At 46.0% G+C, this 20,000-nt stretch overlaps 1 protein-coding gene across 1 annotated transcript in view; it reads right to left on the reverse strand.

Annotated features, from left to right (window-relative positions):
* The window catches only part of angpt2b (angiopoietin 2b), a 55,899-nt gene that overhangs the window by 116 nt on the left and 35,783 nt on the right, over positions 1-20,000 (reverse strand). Inside the window, exons 6-9 of the mRNA XM_048230453.1 lie at positions 18,639-18,740; positions 8,700-8,866; positions 1,258-1,388; positions 1-626 (exon numbers count right to left, since the gene is read on the reverse strand). The exon at positions 1-626 is cut by the window's left edge and continues 116 nt beyond it. Coding sequence (XP_048086410.1) covers positions 469-626; positions 1,258-1,388; positions 8,700-8,866; positions 18,639-18,740 — 558 coding nt within the window. The 3' untranslated portion in view covers positions 1-468. The remainder of the gene's footprint in view (positions 627-1,257; positions 1,389-8,699; positions 8,867-18,638; positions 18,741-20,000) is intronic.

The raw sequence follows: 20,000 nt of genomic DNA on the forward strand, positions 1-20,000 counted from the left end.
TGTCTCTTAAAACCATTTCACGAGCGTAGAGTCCAGGAGATATTCGGACTGATTCAGGTGGGTGATGGACAGCAGGGGTGAGTGTTACGCCTCAGGCTGGCCCCAGCCTAGGATGAGGTAAGAACAACATTACGCTGGTAACACAAGGCAATAAAGAACAGGTTCCTCTGGAGATCCTGTCTGGGTCTGTTCATGTGTCATGTGTTTGCCTGGACAGGGCTTGTTCATATTTCAGGACCCTCTCCTCTCAGTCAAAAAAAAAAAAAACAATAAAAAAATGTGTGAATAAAACAATCCAAGGATGTGGCTGAATAGTTATGGCAAAAAAAAAGAGGATCCTTTAGTTAGCCATCCGAACTCAAAAATAAAGAGTGTGTGCTTTCCTGTCATTTTCATAGCAATACTGCGCTGTCCATGACATCATGACTGTGAGTCCGTCTCAGGTTGATGACATCCCATAGGCAGCTCTCAGAAGTCTGCTGGTCGCACCATCATAGAGGTCAACATGGCCTTTAAGTTGGGCCCCTTCCAGTAGTACCACTTGATGCCATTGTAGGCTGCTCTGGCCACCCCAGAGTAGTACATGCCGTTGAGATTGGAGGGCCCGCATGCTTCAAACCACCAGCCTGCAACCGCAAGAGGCTCAGAATCAGGCGCGCTGCAAGTGTTACCTTTCGGCAAGGTGAGCCTGTCGTCTGTGGCAAACTGTACTCAGAAAGGTGTGAGCACACTATGTGTGAGACTATGCGTATTTGTCATCCATTAGAGAAAGTGTGACTTTACTTTTGTTTACTTATAATAAGTACAAGTATATATACTCTTTTGATCCTGTGAGGGAAATTTGGCCTCTGCATTTATTCCAATCTGTGAATTAGTGAAACACAAACAGCACACAGTGAACCCACAGTGAGGTGAAGCACACACTAATTCCGGCGCAGTGAGCTGCCTGCAACAACAGCGGCACTCGGGGAGCAGTGAGGGGTTAGGTGCCTTGCTCAAGGGCACTTCAGCTGCGGCCCACTGGTAGGGGTCGAACCGGCAACCCTCCGGTTACAAGTCCAAAGCGCTAACCAGTAGGCCACGGCTGCCCCAAGCAAAAGCAGAGAGCAAAGGCAACAAATACTCATCAAATACTCATTCTACTACTTTATTCACAAAACAAAGACAGTATTTACGCCATGAATCAATCATTCCCACCTCACTGCATACAGGGCATGCAGCATGGTAATAATAAACACAGGGTAGCCGTCAACTCACCTCCTGAGGCCATCTGGGCACATTTGCAGCTGCAGAAGTCGTTGTCGCGGTCCTTGGTGCTGAACATGGTGCCCGTGCGTGTCAGGCTGCTCGTCTTGCCCGCTGTGCCACTGAAGCCGCGGGCATGCAAGCTGGGCAGAGGGAGGGGAGAGGAGCTTCATATCAATGGCGTGCACAAACAAAGCACATGCTAGACACAAATGCAAGTGATACATGTGGCTAAACTAAAAGGAGAATTACCTCCACCACATATACATTGTGTTTTTTTGTGTGGTTTGTTTGTCTGTCAACAGGAGTATGGGAAAAAAAACTACTAGCCTGCTTTTGGTAGAAAGGTGTAGCATACTCCAATAAATAACCATTCTGAAAGCACACACACACACACACACACACACACACACACACACACACACTGAAGACAGAGCCACAAACTCATTTCAATGAGGCACTCTCAGATTGTTCTTCTCATGTTGGGCTGTATTACTACATGTTATCTAGTAATGCAAAACCTAATTGTATGCCACCTCCAGACCAGGCACACATGCTTTGCAACAACATTAATTTATCAGAAGCAAATGGAAATGAAGTGCATATGAACTCATGTAAATCTTAAAAAAAAAAAGAAAACATTAAATCTTGTACTGTACTTTTTGGTGAGGTGGAATGAAGATGCATCTCCTTAGATCAAAGCAACATTTGCAGACTTTTTATCAGATCTTCTGAACAAAATGTAACAAATCACATGTTGTTTTTGTAACAGGCGCTAGTGCTTCTTGTAAACACGTTATTCTCAGTTATTCTTAGTCTGCAGCGCCCTAGATTTTACATCGTGTAGGTACATGTTTTGGTAGGGAGGCTTTGAAAGTCTGTGTGGAGACACCACTAAAAAAATTTACGTCTTTGTTTAAATCAGAATACTCTGTTCCATCAGGATGTTGATACCAGTAAAATTAAGGTGGAAAAATTCCACCAAAAAATCATCATCCTCTTCTCTTTCTCTTTACCACTCAGTAGTGCAATTCTTTCTCTATACCACTCTTCTTTTTTCTTTTCTTTCCACGTTCTCTCTCATTCTTTCTTTCTCCCCCCCACCTCCCTCTCTGAGAGTCTGATGAATCACCACGGGGGAATCTGACCACACAGTAGACAGGGAGCCAGAGGCCTAGTGGGGAGCTCACACAGCTCACTGGGAGCAGTCGGACGGCAGCTCACACTACGCCAGCTCACACTAAGCAGTCGGACGCCATGTTGGCTCACTGGGAGCAGACGGACACAAGCTCACACTACGCCAGCTCACACTAAGCAGTCGGACGCCATGTTGGCTCACTGGGAGCAGTCGGACGCCAGGTCACACTACACCGGCTCACACTAAGCAGTCGGACGCCAGGTCACATTACACCGGCTCACACTCCGCAATCGGACGCCAGCTCACACTAAGCAGTCGGACGCCAGCTCACACTAAGCAGTCGGACGCCAGCTCACACTAAGCAGTCGAACACCAGCTCACACTAAGCAGTTGGACGTCAGTTCACACTACGCAGTCGGACGCCAGCTCACACTAACCAGTCGGACCGACGGCAGCTCACACTAAGCAGTCGGACACCATGTTGGGCCTGGAGGCCTCCCAATGCACCTTGGAATGTTTGTTGGCCTTTGGTCACTCTGCAGTAGGGCTTTCAATCTTCTTCCAAAACCCAATTCAAATTTCATTCATTATTATTTTAATAATCAAATTATATTTGAATATTTAATGCTCAATTTTTGCATATTATTAATATTTACGATGCATCTCTATACACTGTATAAATGGGCTTATGCATTGCCAATGCCACTATTAACGTGTGGTTGACTTGTTATATTGATCAAAAGCTCAGTCTACCAACGATATCTGTGCAACTTGAGTGGTTTCAATTTCTTTTACACAGACGCGCACACACTGAATGAACGCCCATACCACTACCACTTTATTGAATGCCTCTATGTTTGATGACGCCAAATTAGCAAGTATTTCCTGATTGGGGAAAAGTTTGCTTTCTTTTTTTCTATAGGCCACGATTCCATGAACCATTATGCCTATCAGAGAAGTGACCGGACATAGCCAAGAGTAGGGAGGCAAAAACTCTTGCCTGCTTTAGCTGCGCGGTTCCTCGTTCTCGGACTGTTTACCTACCTAGCTTGTGAGGGTGTAGCGTTATCAGATGTGCACTTATTTTTCTGTTTTCCAATGGAAATCCAAAAACGTTCCACACATTGCTGAAATGGTCAGGAGTGGTGATCTCTGTGGGTGCATCGCTTCTGCCATATGTGTGTGTGTGTGTGTGTGTGTGCTAGGGTGTGTATGTGTGTGCATGTGTGTGTATGTATGTGTGTGTGTGTGTGTGTGTGTGTGTGTGTGTGTGTGTGCATGTGTGTGTATGTGTGTGCATGTGTGTATATGTGTGTGTGTGTGTGTGTGTGTGTGTGTGTGTGTGTGTGTGTATGTTTGGCCTTTGGTCCCTACGCACAGTGGGCTGCTATTGGCTGAAGATTCCTCTGCTATCTGGACTGTTATTGGCTGAAGGGAGCTGAGCTGTGCCAAGCTGCTATTGGCTGCGCTTGGCTAGAGCTCCCCCCACACTCTGTGCTGCTATAGGCTGGCCTACACAGTTCCATAAAGAATCAAGAATAATATCTTCTACGTATATTATTTATGTTCGGGGTGTGGTTTCGACCCCCTGCACCCTGTGCTGCTTTTGGCTGACAGTACCTCAGCACCCTGAGATGCTATTGGCTGGCAGTACCTCAGCACCGTGAGATGCTATTGGCTGGCAGTACCACAGCACCCTGAGATGCTATTGGCTGGCAGTACCTCAGCACCCTGAGATGCTATTGGCTGGCGGTACCCTGCACACTAGGAGGCTATTGGCTGGCGGTACCCTGCACACTAGGAGGCTATTGGCTAGCGGTACCCTGCACACTAGGAGGCTACTGGCTGGACACCCCTCTGATCTCCACAGGGAGAATCAACATGTTATGATCATCACACACACTGAATGAGGTAAACATCGCACATACCCAATGAGGTGAGGAAGAAAAACACACACACACACACACACACACACACACACACACACTGAATGAGGTGAACATTGCACACACACGCCCAATGAGGTGAGAAAAAAAACACACACACACACACACACACACACACACTGAATGAGGTGAACATTGCACGCACACGCCCAATGAGGTGAGGAAGGAAACACACACACAAACACACATATTTAGACAATGTGAACACGAATGTGAGCAATAATGTGCTAAAATTATATTCTAACTATAGCACCACTAACACTGCGCACACACACAATCATGTTCTAACTATAGCACTACTAACACTATGCACACACACACACACACACACACACATATACACACACACACATATTTAGGCACATTTATAGGGGAATGTGAACACGAATGTGAGCAATAATGTGCTAAAATTATATTGTAACTATAGCACCACTAACACTGCGCACACACACAATCATGTTCTAACTATAGTACTACTCATACTACATACACACACACACACACACACACACACACACACACACTAACTCACTTAGGCACATGTATAGGTATGTGAACTCTGCAATACCACACTCAAATAGTACCTTAACTAGCACCACGCACACACACACACGCGCCGACGACATAAGATGCACACACACACACACACACACACACACACACACACACACACACACACATACACACACACACACACACACATACAAACACACACACACACACACACACACAAATGGATTCTTTTCTGTTTCTTTTTCCGTTCTCGCTGCTTTCCCAGAGCCGATGAGTCACATTCCATTTCAGATTCATCTCTTTTGGGTTAAATCTAATTCCAGTGGTTCTGGTTCACTTGTGGTGTAATCGTGCCTGCTAGCTACGGCTGCTTTAACGACAGCCCATGGTGGGAGGCCCAGATTGTTTGACTTGGCAGGTCTTTGGCAGAACCAGGTGTGTGTGTGTGTGTGTATTTATGGCCGTGTGTCATATGTGCCTCAGTATGAGTATTTGATTGTGAGTTAGTATGTGTTTGTGTGTGTGAGTGTGTGTGAGTGAGTGTGTGTGCGTGATTTTGTGTTTGAGTGAGTGAATTAGTGTATGAATGTGTGTGAGTAAATGAGTGAATGAGCATGTGTGCGTTTGAGAGTGATTGAGTGTGTTTGTGTGTGAATATGTGTGTGTGTGTGTGTGTGTGAGTATGTGTGTGTGAGTAAGTGTGTGTGTGTTTGCATTTCCTGTTGCGGCAGGCTGGCATCCTCAGCAGAGCCCAATGAGACAGAAACAGCTGGATGAGGGAACACAGCAGAGGCTGAGAGTGCACTGTGTGTGTGTGTGTGTGTGTGTGTGTGTGTGTGTGTGTGTGTGTGTGTGTGTGTGTGTGTGTGTGTGTGTGTGTGTGTGTGTGAACTCAGCGGAGGCAGAGACTGTGCCCTGCCTCCCCCTCATCATCCTGATTGATGTGCCGGAGGAAACCAGGAGTGTGAATCTGTGTGTGTCTGTGTGTGTGTGTTTACACTTGTGTATCTATATACTTGAGGGGATACAGTACGTGTCATATTATGCCATGTGCATGTTCAATTCTGTTTTGTGATTGTGTGTGAGTGTGTGTGTGTGTGTGTGTGTGTGTGTGTGTGTGTGTGTGTGTGTGTGTGTGTGTGTGTGTGTGTGGAGGCAGAGACAGTGACACTGTGCCCTGCCTCCCCCTCATCATCCTGATTGATGTGCCGGAGGAAACCAGAGGAGTGTGAATCTGTGTGTGTTTGTGTGTGTGTGTTTACACTTGTGTATGTATATGCATCCATATACTTGAGGGGATACGTGTCATATTATGCCATGTGCATGTTCAATTCTGTTTTGTGATTGAGTGTATGTGTGTGTGTGTGTGTGTGTGTGTGTGTGTGTGTGTGTGTGTGTGTGTGTGCGCGCGCATCCCCGTGCCATCAGTCAGTTAGACGTCACACATATGTGTGTGTGTGTGTGTGTGTGTGTGTGTGTGTGTGTAACAAGCTGGAAAAGCTCATGCCATTTAATCTCTGCTCCCTGGGCCAAACGGAGGCTAAATCCTGTTACATGGAGCACAATGCCAAACGAAGATGCTTATCTCTCCATTTCAATGTCTTCTCTCTCCATTTCAATTACCCACACACACCTGGAAACAGATTCACCCCCACAGTGAGTGTGTGTGTGTGTGTCATAAATATTTAACAAACAGGCTGAGGTTGAGGGTATTATTGTTTGTAAGTAAAAAAAAAAAAATCGAAAAATTGAGTAGTAACTTGAGTAGTAAGTTGCTCACACACACAATACACTCACTCTCATACCAATCGTTCTTGAGTTTTTTGAGAACTTTGTTGATCAGTTCCTTGAGAACTTTAATCATCGAAACGGGACACATGGAACCGGTTATGTGGTTGCCCTGCAGCGTTGCCCAATCTGGGCACGCATCGATGATGTCAGAGACTTGAGACTCAATGCTGCATCTCCTCATCTCTCCCTTCTCAGAACACAGGTGTATCATAGCTGGCTCCCAGAACACAGGTGTACTGTGTCATAGCTGGCTCCCAGAACACAGGTGTATCATAGCTGGCTCCCAGAACACAGGTGTACTGTATCATAGCTGGCTCCCAGAACACAGGTTCCACTGGCTTGCGGGCGCATGGTGTCAGTCAGGCAGTCTGCCCTGTCATATCAACTGCTCTGTGCCACTGTGTGCTCTCACCAAGGGATATGCATGCTGGTACCTGTAGTTTATGTTGCTGATGTGGATGCTGGTACCTATAGTTTATGTTGCTGAATGCTGGTACCTGTAGTTTATGCTGCTGATGTGTATGCTGGTACCTGTAGTTTATGTTGCTGTTTATGTGGATGCTTGGAGACTGCCTTTATTATGTTCCAGACCAGGCTTGGAATTTCACCATTCTGGGGGCAAGGCCACTTGGCCTTCAGTTGGGCATATTTGGTGGGGGGCACATGGCCACATGGCCACATGTCAGGGCCCCAAGGCCAAAGTTAACTATACAGTAGTAGGCTATAAAAATTATCAAAGTTGTATTTAGCCTATTCACTGCAGTAGACCTGCATCACTGTATGAAACATTACAAAACATGAAACATGACATATTACATAGAACTGTAAATCATCTGATCATCTAATATGTACAGATATATAGGCTATATATAACATTTATTTTATATTTGGCCTGTTATAAAATCATGTATTGAACAATTTAAGCACAGCTCAGCTTTAAGAAACTCAAATAGCCTAGATGCATGCTTAGCATTTTGTGATCATTAAGGCTACTTTCACAAACTCTTAGTCAGCTGTCCTTCTGATTTACCAATATCTAGGCGATATTTGTAACATTTATTTTGTATTTGGCCCGTTATGAAATCATGTGGAACAGTGTAATAGCCAAAAATTTGGAGACATCCATGTATGTCGAACTTCACTGCAAATTCAAAACTGGATTACTCTGGAACGGCTAACTGTACAGGGGACTGCTTTACACCTTTGTGTTCAGTAAGGTCTCCTGTTTATTCTGATATATGGTTTGTCATGTGTTAAAAGAAGGGTTCGTAAAGTATTCCACCGAGATGAATGGGTAGGAGATCATGGGACGAAAACCTTCAGTAGAATGTATGATTAAATTTAATTATATTATTTACTTTTCATGAACCGTTCAACACAGCAATTATCGCTAACATCCTTTAAAAGGTGAGAAAAAGCTCTTTTATGTGATACTTGTGATGTCTGTGTGATGAATAGGCTACTTTGGCGAAAGTAGTTCAACTGAAAAAAGGTGAATTTGGACGTAATTTCTTTCTTAGCTATCACTTTCTCCACTTGAGGAAAAGACTAAATTAATTTGCGCTGTGAATGCTAAGATTATTTTGACAGGCCACAGGCTAAATAAAATCGCTATTAGTAGGACGAAAGCAGAATATTGAAAGAAGAAGGGGGCACCAAGGCCACCGTGGCCTGTAAACCTCTGATTTTCAAAGGGGCCGGGCCAATGCAAGGGGCCGCGACGCCATGGCAGTCGTGGGCCCGGAAATTCCTACCCTGTTCCAGACACATGATGTCAGTCACTATACCCTCTCATATCAACTTCAACTGTGTGAAGGTGTGTGAAAGAAGCAATGTATGCTGTTGCCTGTAGTTTTTACCCTCATTGTTGATGTGGTACTACACATACACTGTGTTTCCCTCATTGCCATATAATATCAACATTTCTGTGAAGGTGTGTGAAGGAAGCAATACTTGCTGGTACCTGTAGTTTTTACCCTCATTGTGTTTCCCTCATTGCTATAAAATGCCAGACAACATCCCCTGCCATATCAACTGCTCTGTAAGGAAGCAGTGCATGCTGGTACCTGTAGTTTTTATCCTCGTCGTTGATGTGGAAGTGCTCGTAGAGCGAGTGTGCCTCGTTGCCCTCGGCGTCTCTGAGCAGGACCAGCAGGCTGTAGTCCTTAGAGGTGGTCAGCTGGTGGATGGCGCTGTTTCCCAGCCAGTGCTCCCCCGCCGGACTCCCAAAGCCCTAAAACATCACCAACACACAAGGAAGGTTTATGTTTGTGTGTCATGCTCAGTCCTCTCTGTTCTTTAGTATGTTTTGTCGTTGGGTGCTCTTTGGTCCAAGGTTAGTAGTTTCAAATGAGAAAAAAATCTCTCTCGACCAAGGCACTTGGCCCATGCGCTATGCCCTAAAGAAGGCCCAAACCGCTACACGTGGCCATTTTTAGGTCCTTTTTGGACATGTCCAAGTTGTATTAAAGACATTTTAATTTCACAGAGTGCCTTGGTCGGAGAGATTTTTTTTTTCTTTTTTCTCATTTGACACAAGGCAGGTTTGTCATGCGGTCCAGTGTTTGTCGTGCGGTCCAGTGTCTGTCATGCGTCATGCGGCCCAGTGTTTGTCGTGCGGTCCAGTGTTTGTCGTGCGGTCCAGTGGTTGTCGTGGCAGTCCAGTGTCTGTCATCGTTTGTCGTTTGCGTCCAGTGGTTGTCGCGGGCGTCCAGTGTTTGTCGTGTGGTCCAGTGTTTGTCGTGTGGTCCAGTGTTTGTCGTGTGGTCCAGTGTTTGTCGTGCGGTCCAGTGGTTGTCGTGCGGTCCAGTGGTTGTCGTGTCGTGCGGTCCAGTGGTTGTCGTGTGGTCCAGTGTTTGTCGCATTGGTCCAGTGGTTGTCAGGGTGGTCCAGTGGTTGGTCGGGCGTCCAGTGTTTTGTCCAGTGGCTGTCGTTGGTCCAGTGTTTGTCGCGGCAGTCAGTGGTGGTCGCGGTGGTCCAGTGGTCCAGTGTTTAGTCGTGGTGGTCCAGTGTTTGTCGTGTGGTCCAGTGGTTGTCGCGGCGCGGTCCAGTTTGGTGGTGGTCCAGTGTTTGTCGCGGCGTCCAGTGGTTGTTGTGTCGTGCGGTCCAGTGGTTGTCGTGCGGTCCAGTGTTTGTCGTGCGGTCCAGTGTTTGTCGTGCGGTCCAGTGTTTGTCGTGCGGTCCAGTGTTTGTCGTGCGGTCCAGTGTTTGTCGTCTCCCTTTGGCACATAACTTTTTTGTTTTTATTCATCACACAGAGAAAACGAATCCCCCAAACCCTGGACCAACACAAGAGGGAATTCCAATTAAAAACTCAAAACACTTTATTTATCTCCAAGGGGCAATTTCCACTGCCACGTGGAGTAGTATAGCACAGAAATATAAATAATTTAAACAAATACAGAGAAGTGTATAAAGTTATAGAAAAGACATGTATGTAAATACAATTAGTTATAAAGTGGCATATGCTTGTTAGCACTAATAATCCAAGATGGCGGGCGCTGCATAATTTGTTTAATCTCTCTGTCCTAAACCGTGACGGTAAGTTTTGTTCGCTTTAAAAGTGTTTGTCCCTGGAAAACTACGCCAGCTCAACTTCGCCCAGCCATACTCATATCCATTCTCCCGGCAAATGCACGAGATCACTGACAACAAAAATGGATCACATTTACTGCTGAGATCAACGAACCGCATTGGTGCAAGTAACTGCTGTGTGCTCGTCACTGAGACTTGGTTAATGATAAATATTCCGGACTTCACAATAACTGAGCAGCGAGTGTTGTACTGGTTATTGCGCCAAATGTAGGTGGTAAGGAGGTAAATCACGAGGAGGAGGAATCTGTGTTTGATCCGTGACGCACGGTGCCGATACTGTAGTAGCATGCAAACACTGTTCACCACTGGCAGAGTTTATGATCATAAAGCGTCGACCTTTACCTGCCATAAAATACGCGACTTGCTAGGTCGCAGACATCCCGCCTACCAACAACAACATTGAAAGCGAGCAGAACGCTGCTCTTAGTGGAACTGTACCAGGCTGTCAGTGATCAACAGACGGCACACCCAGACGGTTTCACCATCTTCACTGAGATTTTAACCATGCTGATTCAAAACTGTAATCAAAGCTACACCAGCATGTTGATTTTCCAACAAGAGATAACATCCTGACCTGGCCTACACTACACATGTGTTACAAAGCCACCCTCCCCTCGCTACGAATTTTCAGACCAGATATCACTGTGCTATGCTAATGCCCGCAGCAGACAAAGGGTAAAGCAAAACCGTTCGAAGCGTGTGCAGGGCCCGGCGGAGCCCGATGTTCTTCAAGACTGCTTTACACAACAGACTGTGGGAAATGTTCGCTAGGCAGCCACTTACAACAACCGGATGACATAGAGAGTATACAGATTACTGTAACCTCTTACATCACCATGCATCGATGATGTGACCTGCCACAAAAGACATCCCACCACCGGGGCCAACTGCAGTCAGCGGCTGATGGGATGTCCTCAGGCTGCTGAGGGCTAGACAAAGCTTCACAGAGCTGGGATGAAGCTGGCAATGAAAACAGCGAGAGCCAACCTGGTCCTGCATCATGAAGCAAAAAAGGCGTGAACAAGACTCAAAAGACAACGCACCGGGGCCTTAAAGACAGGCAGGAACTCAGTCGCAGGCAGGCATTTGTGTCTCACGGACTACAAGCCCGCACAAGCCACAGAGCTGTGAGAGTAACATCCTCTGCTCAACCTGAACTGCCTTTGCTCGCTTGAAGCACAAAACGCAGCACCTGCCCACAGTGGAAGCATCTAATCTCTTTCATATGAGCAGCCTCTAGCCTCTCTTCTGCCGACAGCGTGAAGAGGACACTTCCTGTTGCTGCCTCAACACCAAGGCAACAGGTCCAGACAATATCCCAGGTCGGGCGCTTGAAGGACTGGCGCAGGAGTTTTGGCGATACCACAGACATCTTAACACACTTCCCAGCGCTACCCGCCCATCACAGCCAGCCAGCGCCATCATACCTGTAATACCGAAGAAATCGGCCCATCCCGCTTCAATGACTACCTCGGTGGCATGACACCCATCATCATGAAGTGGCTGAGCTGCTTGTCATGTCACACATAATGTGCTTATTCTCCTCCCCCACCTGGGACCCTCTTCCAGTTTGCACACCGAGCTGCCGGTTTGCTGAGTGATGCAATCTGCTCTGCCTCCACCCAGCCCCTCACCCACCCGGAAAAAAGAGACCACCAAGGTGAGATTGTTGTTTATAGACTTCAGTCTCCGTATCTGGGCCACCATAATACCACAACAACTCATCTGCAAACTCTTTTTGACAAACTAGGGACTCAGCACTCCATCTTCTGCAACTGGCTACTGGACCTTCCTCTGTCAGAGGGCCCCAAGTAGTACGTGGTTGGGCAACAATAATTTCAAGCAGCATCACACTGAGCACAGGGGCCTCTGCAAGGCCATGCAGGCTCAGTCCGCTGTTTCCTTTCACTTATTAGACGCATGACTGTACTGCAACCTACAGCAACAATCACATAGTGAAATTTGCTGGACGACACATCCTGGTGTGGGGTCTCATCACCAAGGGCTACTTGTGACCACCACAGGTTGGAGGGCTCACCATCCTGACCATCACGTGGTGCAGGGACAACAACCCCTGGCTGAACGTCAGCAAGACTCCCAAAGAGATTGTTGACTTCCTCGGAGGTCACACCCAACACCTGCCACTGACCACGACGGGTGCTGTGGTGGGAGAGAGCTTGTGCAGCACCAAATTCCTGGGTGCACATCAGTGTAAAGACCTCTCCTGACCACCACCAACACTGCATCACTGGCTTAAGAGAGCTCAGCCCCCTGTACTTCCTGCTAAAAACTCAGGCGAAAGTGCTCCACCAGCCATCATGACCACATTCTACCGAGGCACCATTGAGAGCATCCTTCCAGCTGTATCGCTGTGTATGAAGCTGCACTGAATAACAGGAAAGCCCTTCTGCACATAGTGAACACAGCTGGAAGGATCATTGGTGCTTTCACCTCCCCTGAAGGACATTTACACCACCCACACACCTGCTATAAGCACCCAAAATTGTGAGTGATGCAAGTCACCCCTCGGCCACAATCTGTTTGATCTACTGCCCCTTGGGAAGAGGTACAGAAGCCTGCGCCCTCAAGACTACCAGACTCATCTACTAAAAGCCTATACACCAAGCTGTAAGGATGCTGAACTCCCTCCTCCCCTCCACCCCTCAGCTACATAACATCCTGGACATTGGACCCACAATGGTCACTGCAACTACCCACCTGCACACTTTGAACACTTGCACACTTGTACACTTTACAACTTTGGTGTTGTTGTCCTGAAAACACAACACTTCTTGCTGCTCTTACACAACTTGGGTAACCCCACTATGCCACTTTCTTTATTACTTAGGTCAAACAGTATTTTATAGTATTTTTACAGTATTTGCACTAGTATTTTATTGACTGTCTATGCACAATTTCAACAAAAATTTTGCTGCTCTTATTTTTTCATTATTATTATATGTGCCCCTCTTATTTACTCTATTTACTTACTTTTTGTTTACTTGAATGTTATGTTTGTCTGTGACTTAAAATTGGTCAAATATGTCTTGTCTTCACCGTGGGGATAGTGAGAAACGTAATTTCGATCTCTTTTGTATGTCTGGAACATGTGAAGAAATTGACAATAAAGCTGACTTTGACTTTGACTTTGACTTTGACATATTCCAGTCAGCAAAACGTCATTCTGTGCCTGTGGTATTGGCTAAGGTACTGTGGTGTCTGGACAGAGAATAACGGGTTGTCATGTGGTCAAGTGTTTGTTTGTCTCCCTTTGCACATAACTTTTTTTATTATTATTCATCACACAAGGAAAACAAATTCCTAAACCGTGGATAAAATGAGGACATGGGACTAAAGGATATTTAATAAAAAAGACTGTCACATTAATGGCCTGTGTGAATGTGCTTGTTTGCCAGCCATCACAATAGCAATCGAGCACTAAAAAGCTGAATATAATTAGGAAAATACTGCAAGCTAATGACAACCATGTGAGTTTGAAAATAAGCTGTGCACAGTGTAGACATTACACAATGGACTACTCTTTAATGTCTAGGCACAACTTTTTATTAACCTTTGCCTTCAGAAACAAATGCCTCAGAAGTGCCATTTTCATTGTGGAGTTTAGTGCTCGATGGCCCGGGGGACATCCCGCTGAAGGGCCCTTATGGGCCGGATTTGGACCCAGAGTTGGTTCTGGTTGACTGCTGTGTGTGTAAGAGCTAGTGTGCCTGCTGGAGGCCCTTTACTGGAGCGCAGAGGCCTGCTCAGCGGCCTTCGTTGTTGTTGTAGAAAAAAAGACGTTTTTTGGGGACGTGTACCGCGGACAGGAGCACTCTGACACCTGTTCACCCGCCCATCCCAGCTGTTGTCCCGGATCTCGCGGGCGCCATGGTGACACGGAGAGGCTCAGAGGGCCCATTGGCCGGGAGAAGAGGCTGCTGTGGCAGCACTTTACATAGTCATCACTCACACAGCCAGAGAGCAGGAGCGTAAGCAAGACTTAATGCTCTCTCTCTCACACACACACACACACACACACACACACACACACAGACACACACACACACACACACACACACACACACACAGTCACATACACACACACACACACACACACACACACACTCACACACACACACACACACATTATTAATTATTAGTCATATTTTTCATTTCATTACTTCATTTTTACACACCCACACACACACACACACACACACACATACACACAATCACATACACAAGCACACACTTACACGGTCACGTACACATACACACACAGACACACAGCCGGCGGGTCTAAATATTTATCATCGGCTCGTAAAAACATTTCTCTTGGAAAACACACACATTAAAAAATGGGACAGAGGTAGGCAAGTGTGTGTGTGTGTGTGTGTGTGTGGGTAGGTAGGGGGCATTAGTTTATGAGCTGAGCCTGGTGTGCAAGCACTCTGCCTTTGGTGTGCGTCCAGTAATTCATCTCCTCATCGCAGTAGGCACCAGACAAATTACTATTAGCGCACTCACACAGGGGGGTATCTCCACACACACACACACACACACACACACACAGCTACACTAATGTGTCAGAGAGAATCAGAGAAGAAATACATTTCATAAATTTGGAACACATGTTTTGGCTGTTGAGGCCTAAAGTCAAACAGATTGTGCAAGTGTGTGTGTGTGTGTGTGTGTGTATGTGTTAACAGATCTACAAGGTATATGTTGACACTTCTCATTTGACTTTGTTATGATCACTGACTTGGCATTTTCTCTGTCGTTTAATCACTTATTGAGCATCAATAGTTGGCCCTCTATTCTGTGTTCCAGTGACCGCAACAGAAATGCCCAATCGTAGCAAAATGCAACGCAAGCCAAAACATAAAAGAGCCAAAAAGAATATTTATTCACCTATCATGGACTTCAAGGCAACATGAAGTCCTTAAAATTCCTCTAAATATCCATATATTTATTAACATTTCCCTAAGAGTATGAAACACCTCTAAGTATGCATTAGGGAACTCTTATCATAAAACAGCCCTCCAATTTGTCCATTATGTGTTAGTGTGAGGTAGCCAACCCCCTCCCCCCCCCCCTCCCCTGCCCTCATCCTGAAACCCCTGTACAAACCCACTTCATTCGTCCCTACAAACTACATAAAAACAAATGCTCTGGTTTGTATTAAACTCCACGGGATGCTGTGTGTGTCTGAGTTGTAAGTTGTGTTCTCGTAAATTGTACCTGCTGAAATTCCCTGTGTGGTTCAATAAAAAGTGCTGTCTGTCTGTCAGTCAGTCTATCCATCCAGAGCTTTCAGCATTTTATTTCCAATGAATGCACTAAGAATAAAATAACCCAAACATATACTGAGATGATTATAGTAATTAGTTCAGTATAATTATGGAGTATTTTAAAAGTCATCACTATAAAAGTTTTTTAGGTGCATGGACGACAGAGTGAAAATCCTCACGAAGTTATGAGCAGGTGCACATGTACTGACAACATAGAGGTTGAAGCACAACTACACACCCTAGTACACGCATACAGACACACACACACGCACACGCACATACGCACGCACACACAAGCACACACATGCACACAGACACACACATGTATTCAAAACACAGAGGCTGAAACACAACACACACACCCCAGAGCACGCATACAGACGCACACACACACACGCATTAGGCGCGACGCTAAGCAGACAAGCAAGACGCGACACAGGCGACGCTGCAAGACGACGCACACTTCACACACACGCACACACACACACACGCACACACACACACACACACACACACACACACACACACACACACACACACACACGCACACGCATGCACACGCACACAGGCACACACACAGACACACACACACACACACACACACGCACGGGCATGCACACACACACACACACACACACACACACACACACACACACACACACACACACACACACATTCAAAACACATAGAGGCTGAAACACAACACACTGAGCCAATCCAAATATCCCTCCTACAGCTATTGGGGATAGGACACAGACTACATCAGTGTCCCACCCTAGCTTTTTTCTTTTATTGCTGCATGCACACACATGCATACACACACAGACACACACACAGACACACACACACACACACACACACACACACACACACACACACACACACACACACACACACACACACACACACACACACAGACATGCACACAAACACATATGCTATACCTGTCAACACTCCCCAGCTTTTCCCCCAGATTTCAAGCGTCATCTCCCAGCACCTCCCCCTTTGTTATTTCTCCTGAAAACTCCCCTTAATTTGCATGGCCATCAAACTTCATTTTAAAATCATTGATACATTCAGGTTGCCAGGATTGTGTATGAAATATGAAGCGGGTGCCGACTGGCAAGAGCATTGAGTCTCGCCAGAAGGGGGCAAGCGGGCTAGTTGAATGGCCTACTCCAGAACTAGCTGTTGTGAAATTGTTTAACTGATTACATTACATTACATTTAGCAGACACTTTTGACCAAAGTGACTTTATATATGTCAGCTATATGGCCACAAGGGATCACATTGTCCCCGGAGCAACTTTGGGGTTAAGTGCCTTGCCTAAGGGCACATTGGTGGAAGCCGGAATTGAACCGACAACTTTCAGGCTACTGCACGCCAGCCCAGCTCCTTAACCACTACATTACCACGCCTTCTGATTAACTGGAGTTAATTGATTAACACATCACATAAACTGTTATTGGAGTGTTGTTGATACACTGAACTTGTGTTCTCGAACCAAATCTGACAAAAAGCAGCTTTGGAGTTTTGGAAGTAGGTTGCAGGCAGACAGCTGGTGGATACATAACTGGCATGCGAAGGTAAATGGTAAGGTAAAAGCAACGCATCAAAATGCAGTGTTGAAACACGGTATGAAACGTGATAAATATATAAACACAGATCCGTATAAACACTGACCCCTAAAAAAAAAAAAATCTCCTGCTTTTTGAAAGCTAAATGTTGACAGGTACAGTATGACATATGCACCCACACACACTAAACACACACACACACACACACACACACACACACACACACACACACACACACACACACACACACACACACACGCAGGCACACAGGCACACAGGCACACAGGCACACACACACACACACACACGACACACGCACACACACACACACACACACACACACACACACACACACACACACACACACACACACACATTCAAAACACAGAGGCTGAAACACAACACACACTGAGCCAATCCAAATATCCCCTCCCACAGGGGTCAGACAGGACACAGACCACATCAGTGTCCCACCCCAGCTTTTCCTTTACACAAGCGTGCGCACACATGCATACACACAGACACACACACAGACACACACACACACACACACACACACACACACACACACACACACACACACACACACATACACACAGACATGCATGCACACAAACACATATGCCATACCTGTCAACACTCCCGTTTTCTCCCGTATTTCAAGGTCATCTCCCAGCACCCTCCCGTTTTGTTATTTCTCCCGGAAAACTCCCGTAATTTGCATGGCCATCAAACTTCATTTTAAAATCATTGATACATTCAGGTTGCCAGATTGTGTATGAAATAAGGAAGCGGGTGCCGACTGCGCAGCCTGAGTCTCGTCGTAAGCAAGCGGGCTAGTTGAATGGCCTACTCCAGAACTAGCTGTTGTGAAATTGTTTAACTGATTACATTACATTACATTTAGCAGACACTTCTTGACCAAAGTGACTTACATATGTCAGCTATATTACAAGGGATCACATTGTCCCCGGAGCAACTTGGGGTTAAGTGCCTTGCTCAAGGGCACATTGGTGGAAGCCGGGAATTGAACCGACAACTTTCAGGCTACTGCACGCTAGCCCAGCTCCTTAACCACTACATTACCACCGCCCCTGATTAACTGAGTTAATTGATTAACACATCACATAAACTGTTATTGAGTGTTGTTGATACACTGAACTTGTGCCCTCGGAACCAAATCTGACAAAAAGCAGCTTTGGAGTTTTGGAAGTAGGTTGCAGGCAGACAGCTGGTGGATACATAACTGGCATCGTGAAGGTAATGGTAAGGTAAAAGCAACGACCAAAATGCAGTGTTGAAACACGGTATGAAACGTGATAAATATATAAACACAGATCCGGTATAAACACTGACCCCCCGAAAAAAAATCTCCCGTTTTTGGAAAGCTAAATGTTGACAGGTACAGTATGACATATGCACCCACACACTAAAGTGCGTACACACACATACACGCACGCATTCACACACACACACACACACACACACACACACACACACACACACACACACACACACACACACACTGGACTGACCGCTCACCTGTTTGTAGTCCCTCCAGCCGCGGTGGAAGTCCACTGAGCCATTGAGCCTCCTCTGCAGCACCGTCCAACCTCCACCCAGAGTCTCCATATCACACAGCACCTGCGGACATCACACACACACACACACACACACACACAGACCAGCTTAACCTCCACCCAGAGTCTCCATATCACACAGCACCTGCGGACATCACACAGACCAGCTCAACCTCCACTCAGACCAGCACAGTCATCACCTAGACGACCAGCTCAGTCACCACCACCCAGACCAGCCCGCATCGGCACATTCAATTCAATTCAATTCAATTCAATTCAGGTAAATTTAATTCAATTCAGTTCAATAGGCCCAATACAGTCAATTCAGTTCAGTTCATCACCCAGATCAGCCCAGTCATTTCAACTCAGTTCTTTTCAACAGGTCCAGATCACCTCATCCAATTCCATTCAATTCAATTCAATCCAACAGGCACAGGCCAGACCAATGAAGTCTGAGGAAGAGCCTAAGGCTTGAAACGTCACACAATAAAAAAAGATTATGAATGGGAGCTATTTGGTGTGCAGATCATCTCTTCTCCTCTTGTGATCCTCTCTTACTGAATCCTGCACCCATCCAACCTTGGCCTGGGGTGGGCGTGGCCTTACTTTTCTACTTCCAGTCTAGACCAATCAAATGAATTAGATTCAAAGAAAAAAGAATCTGCAGAGGCACTCTGAGGTTGAAAATGTATAAAAAGCCTTTAATTCACCATGGCAAGAACTGGTTAAAAGCACATGGGCCTACGCATTGCGGCCATATTGGCCTTCGTCAGGGCATAAATTAGATTCAATTCAATTCAATTCAGCAGATCCAGATCAGCACTGTCAATTTAATCCAGGTCATCTCAACAGATCCGGATCACTCCGTTCAATTCAATCAACTTCAACAGGCCCAGATCAAACCATTCATTTATCACATACAGTATAGGCAGTGGCATAACAGGTGGGTGACCCTGGGCACTGATACACAACTGAGGCATTCTGCTCATGGAGCTAAAATCTGTTTTAGATGACTGGTCTAATTAGACCAGGTCTGGTGTGGACCGTTCTGTTGATAATTAGTGGAAGCTTATTGTTGCAGCATATGCTGTGTGAACAGAGCTCTTCAGTCGCCTGCCTGAAGTAGCGCAGCTGTAAGTCATAAGAATAAACTCGGGGGATTCTGGTCAGATTTCTAGGTTATGCAATCCTATGAAGCAATCACAGCTACACTTCAGAAATTAGTTCAAGAGCTTTGGGGAAGGCTGACTTTTACATGCATTTTGAATGAAATGTTTGACATTTTTAAATGGAGGGATATGACTCAGAATGTTGTGCAATTCTG

The sequence above is a fragment of the Alosa alosa genome, chromosome 20 (genome assembly GCF_017589495.1).
Source record: "Alosa alosa isolate M-15738 ecotype Scorff River chromosome 20, AALO_Geno_1.1, whole genome shotgun sequence".
NCBI lineage: Eukaryota > Metazoa > Chordata > Actinopteri > Clupeiformes > Clupeidae > Alosa > Alosa alosa.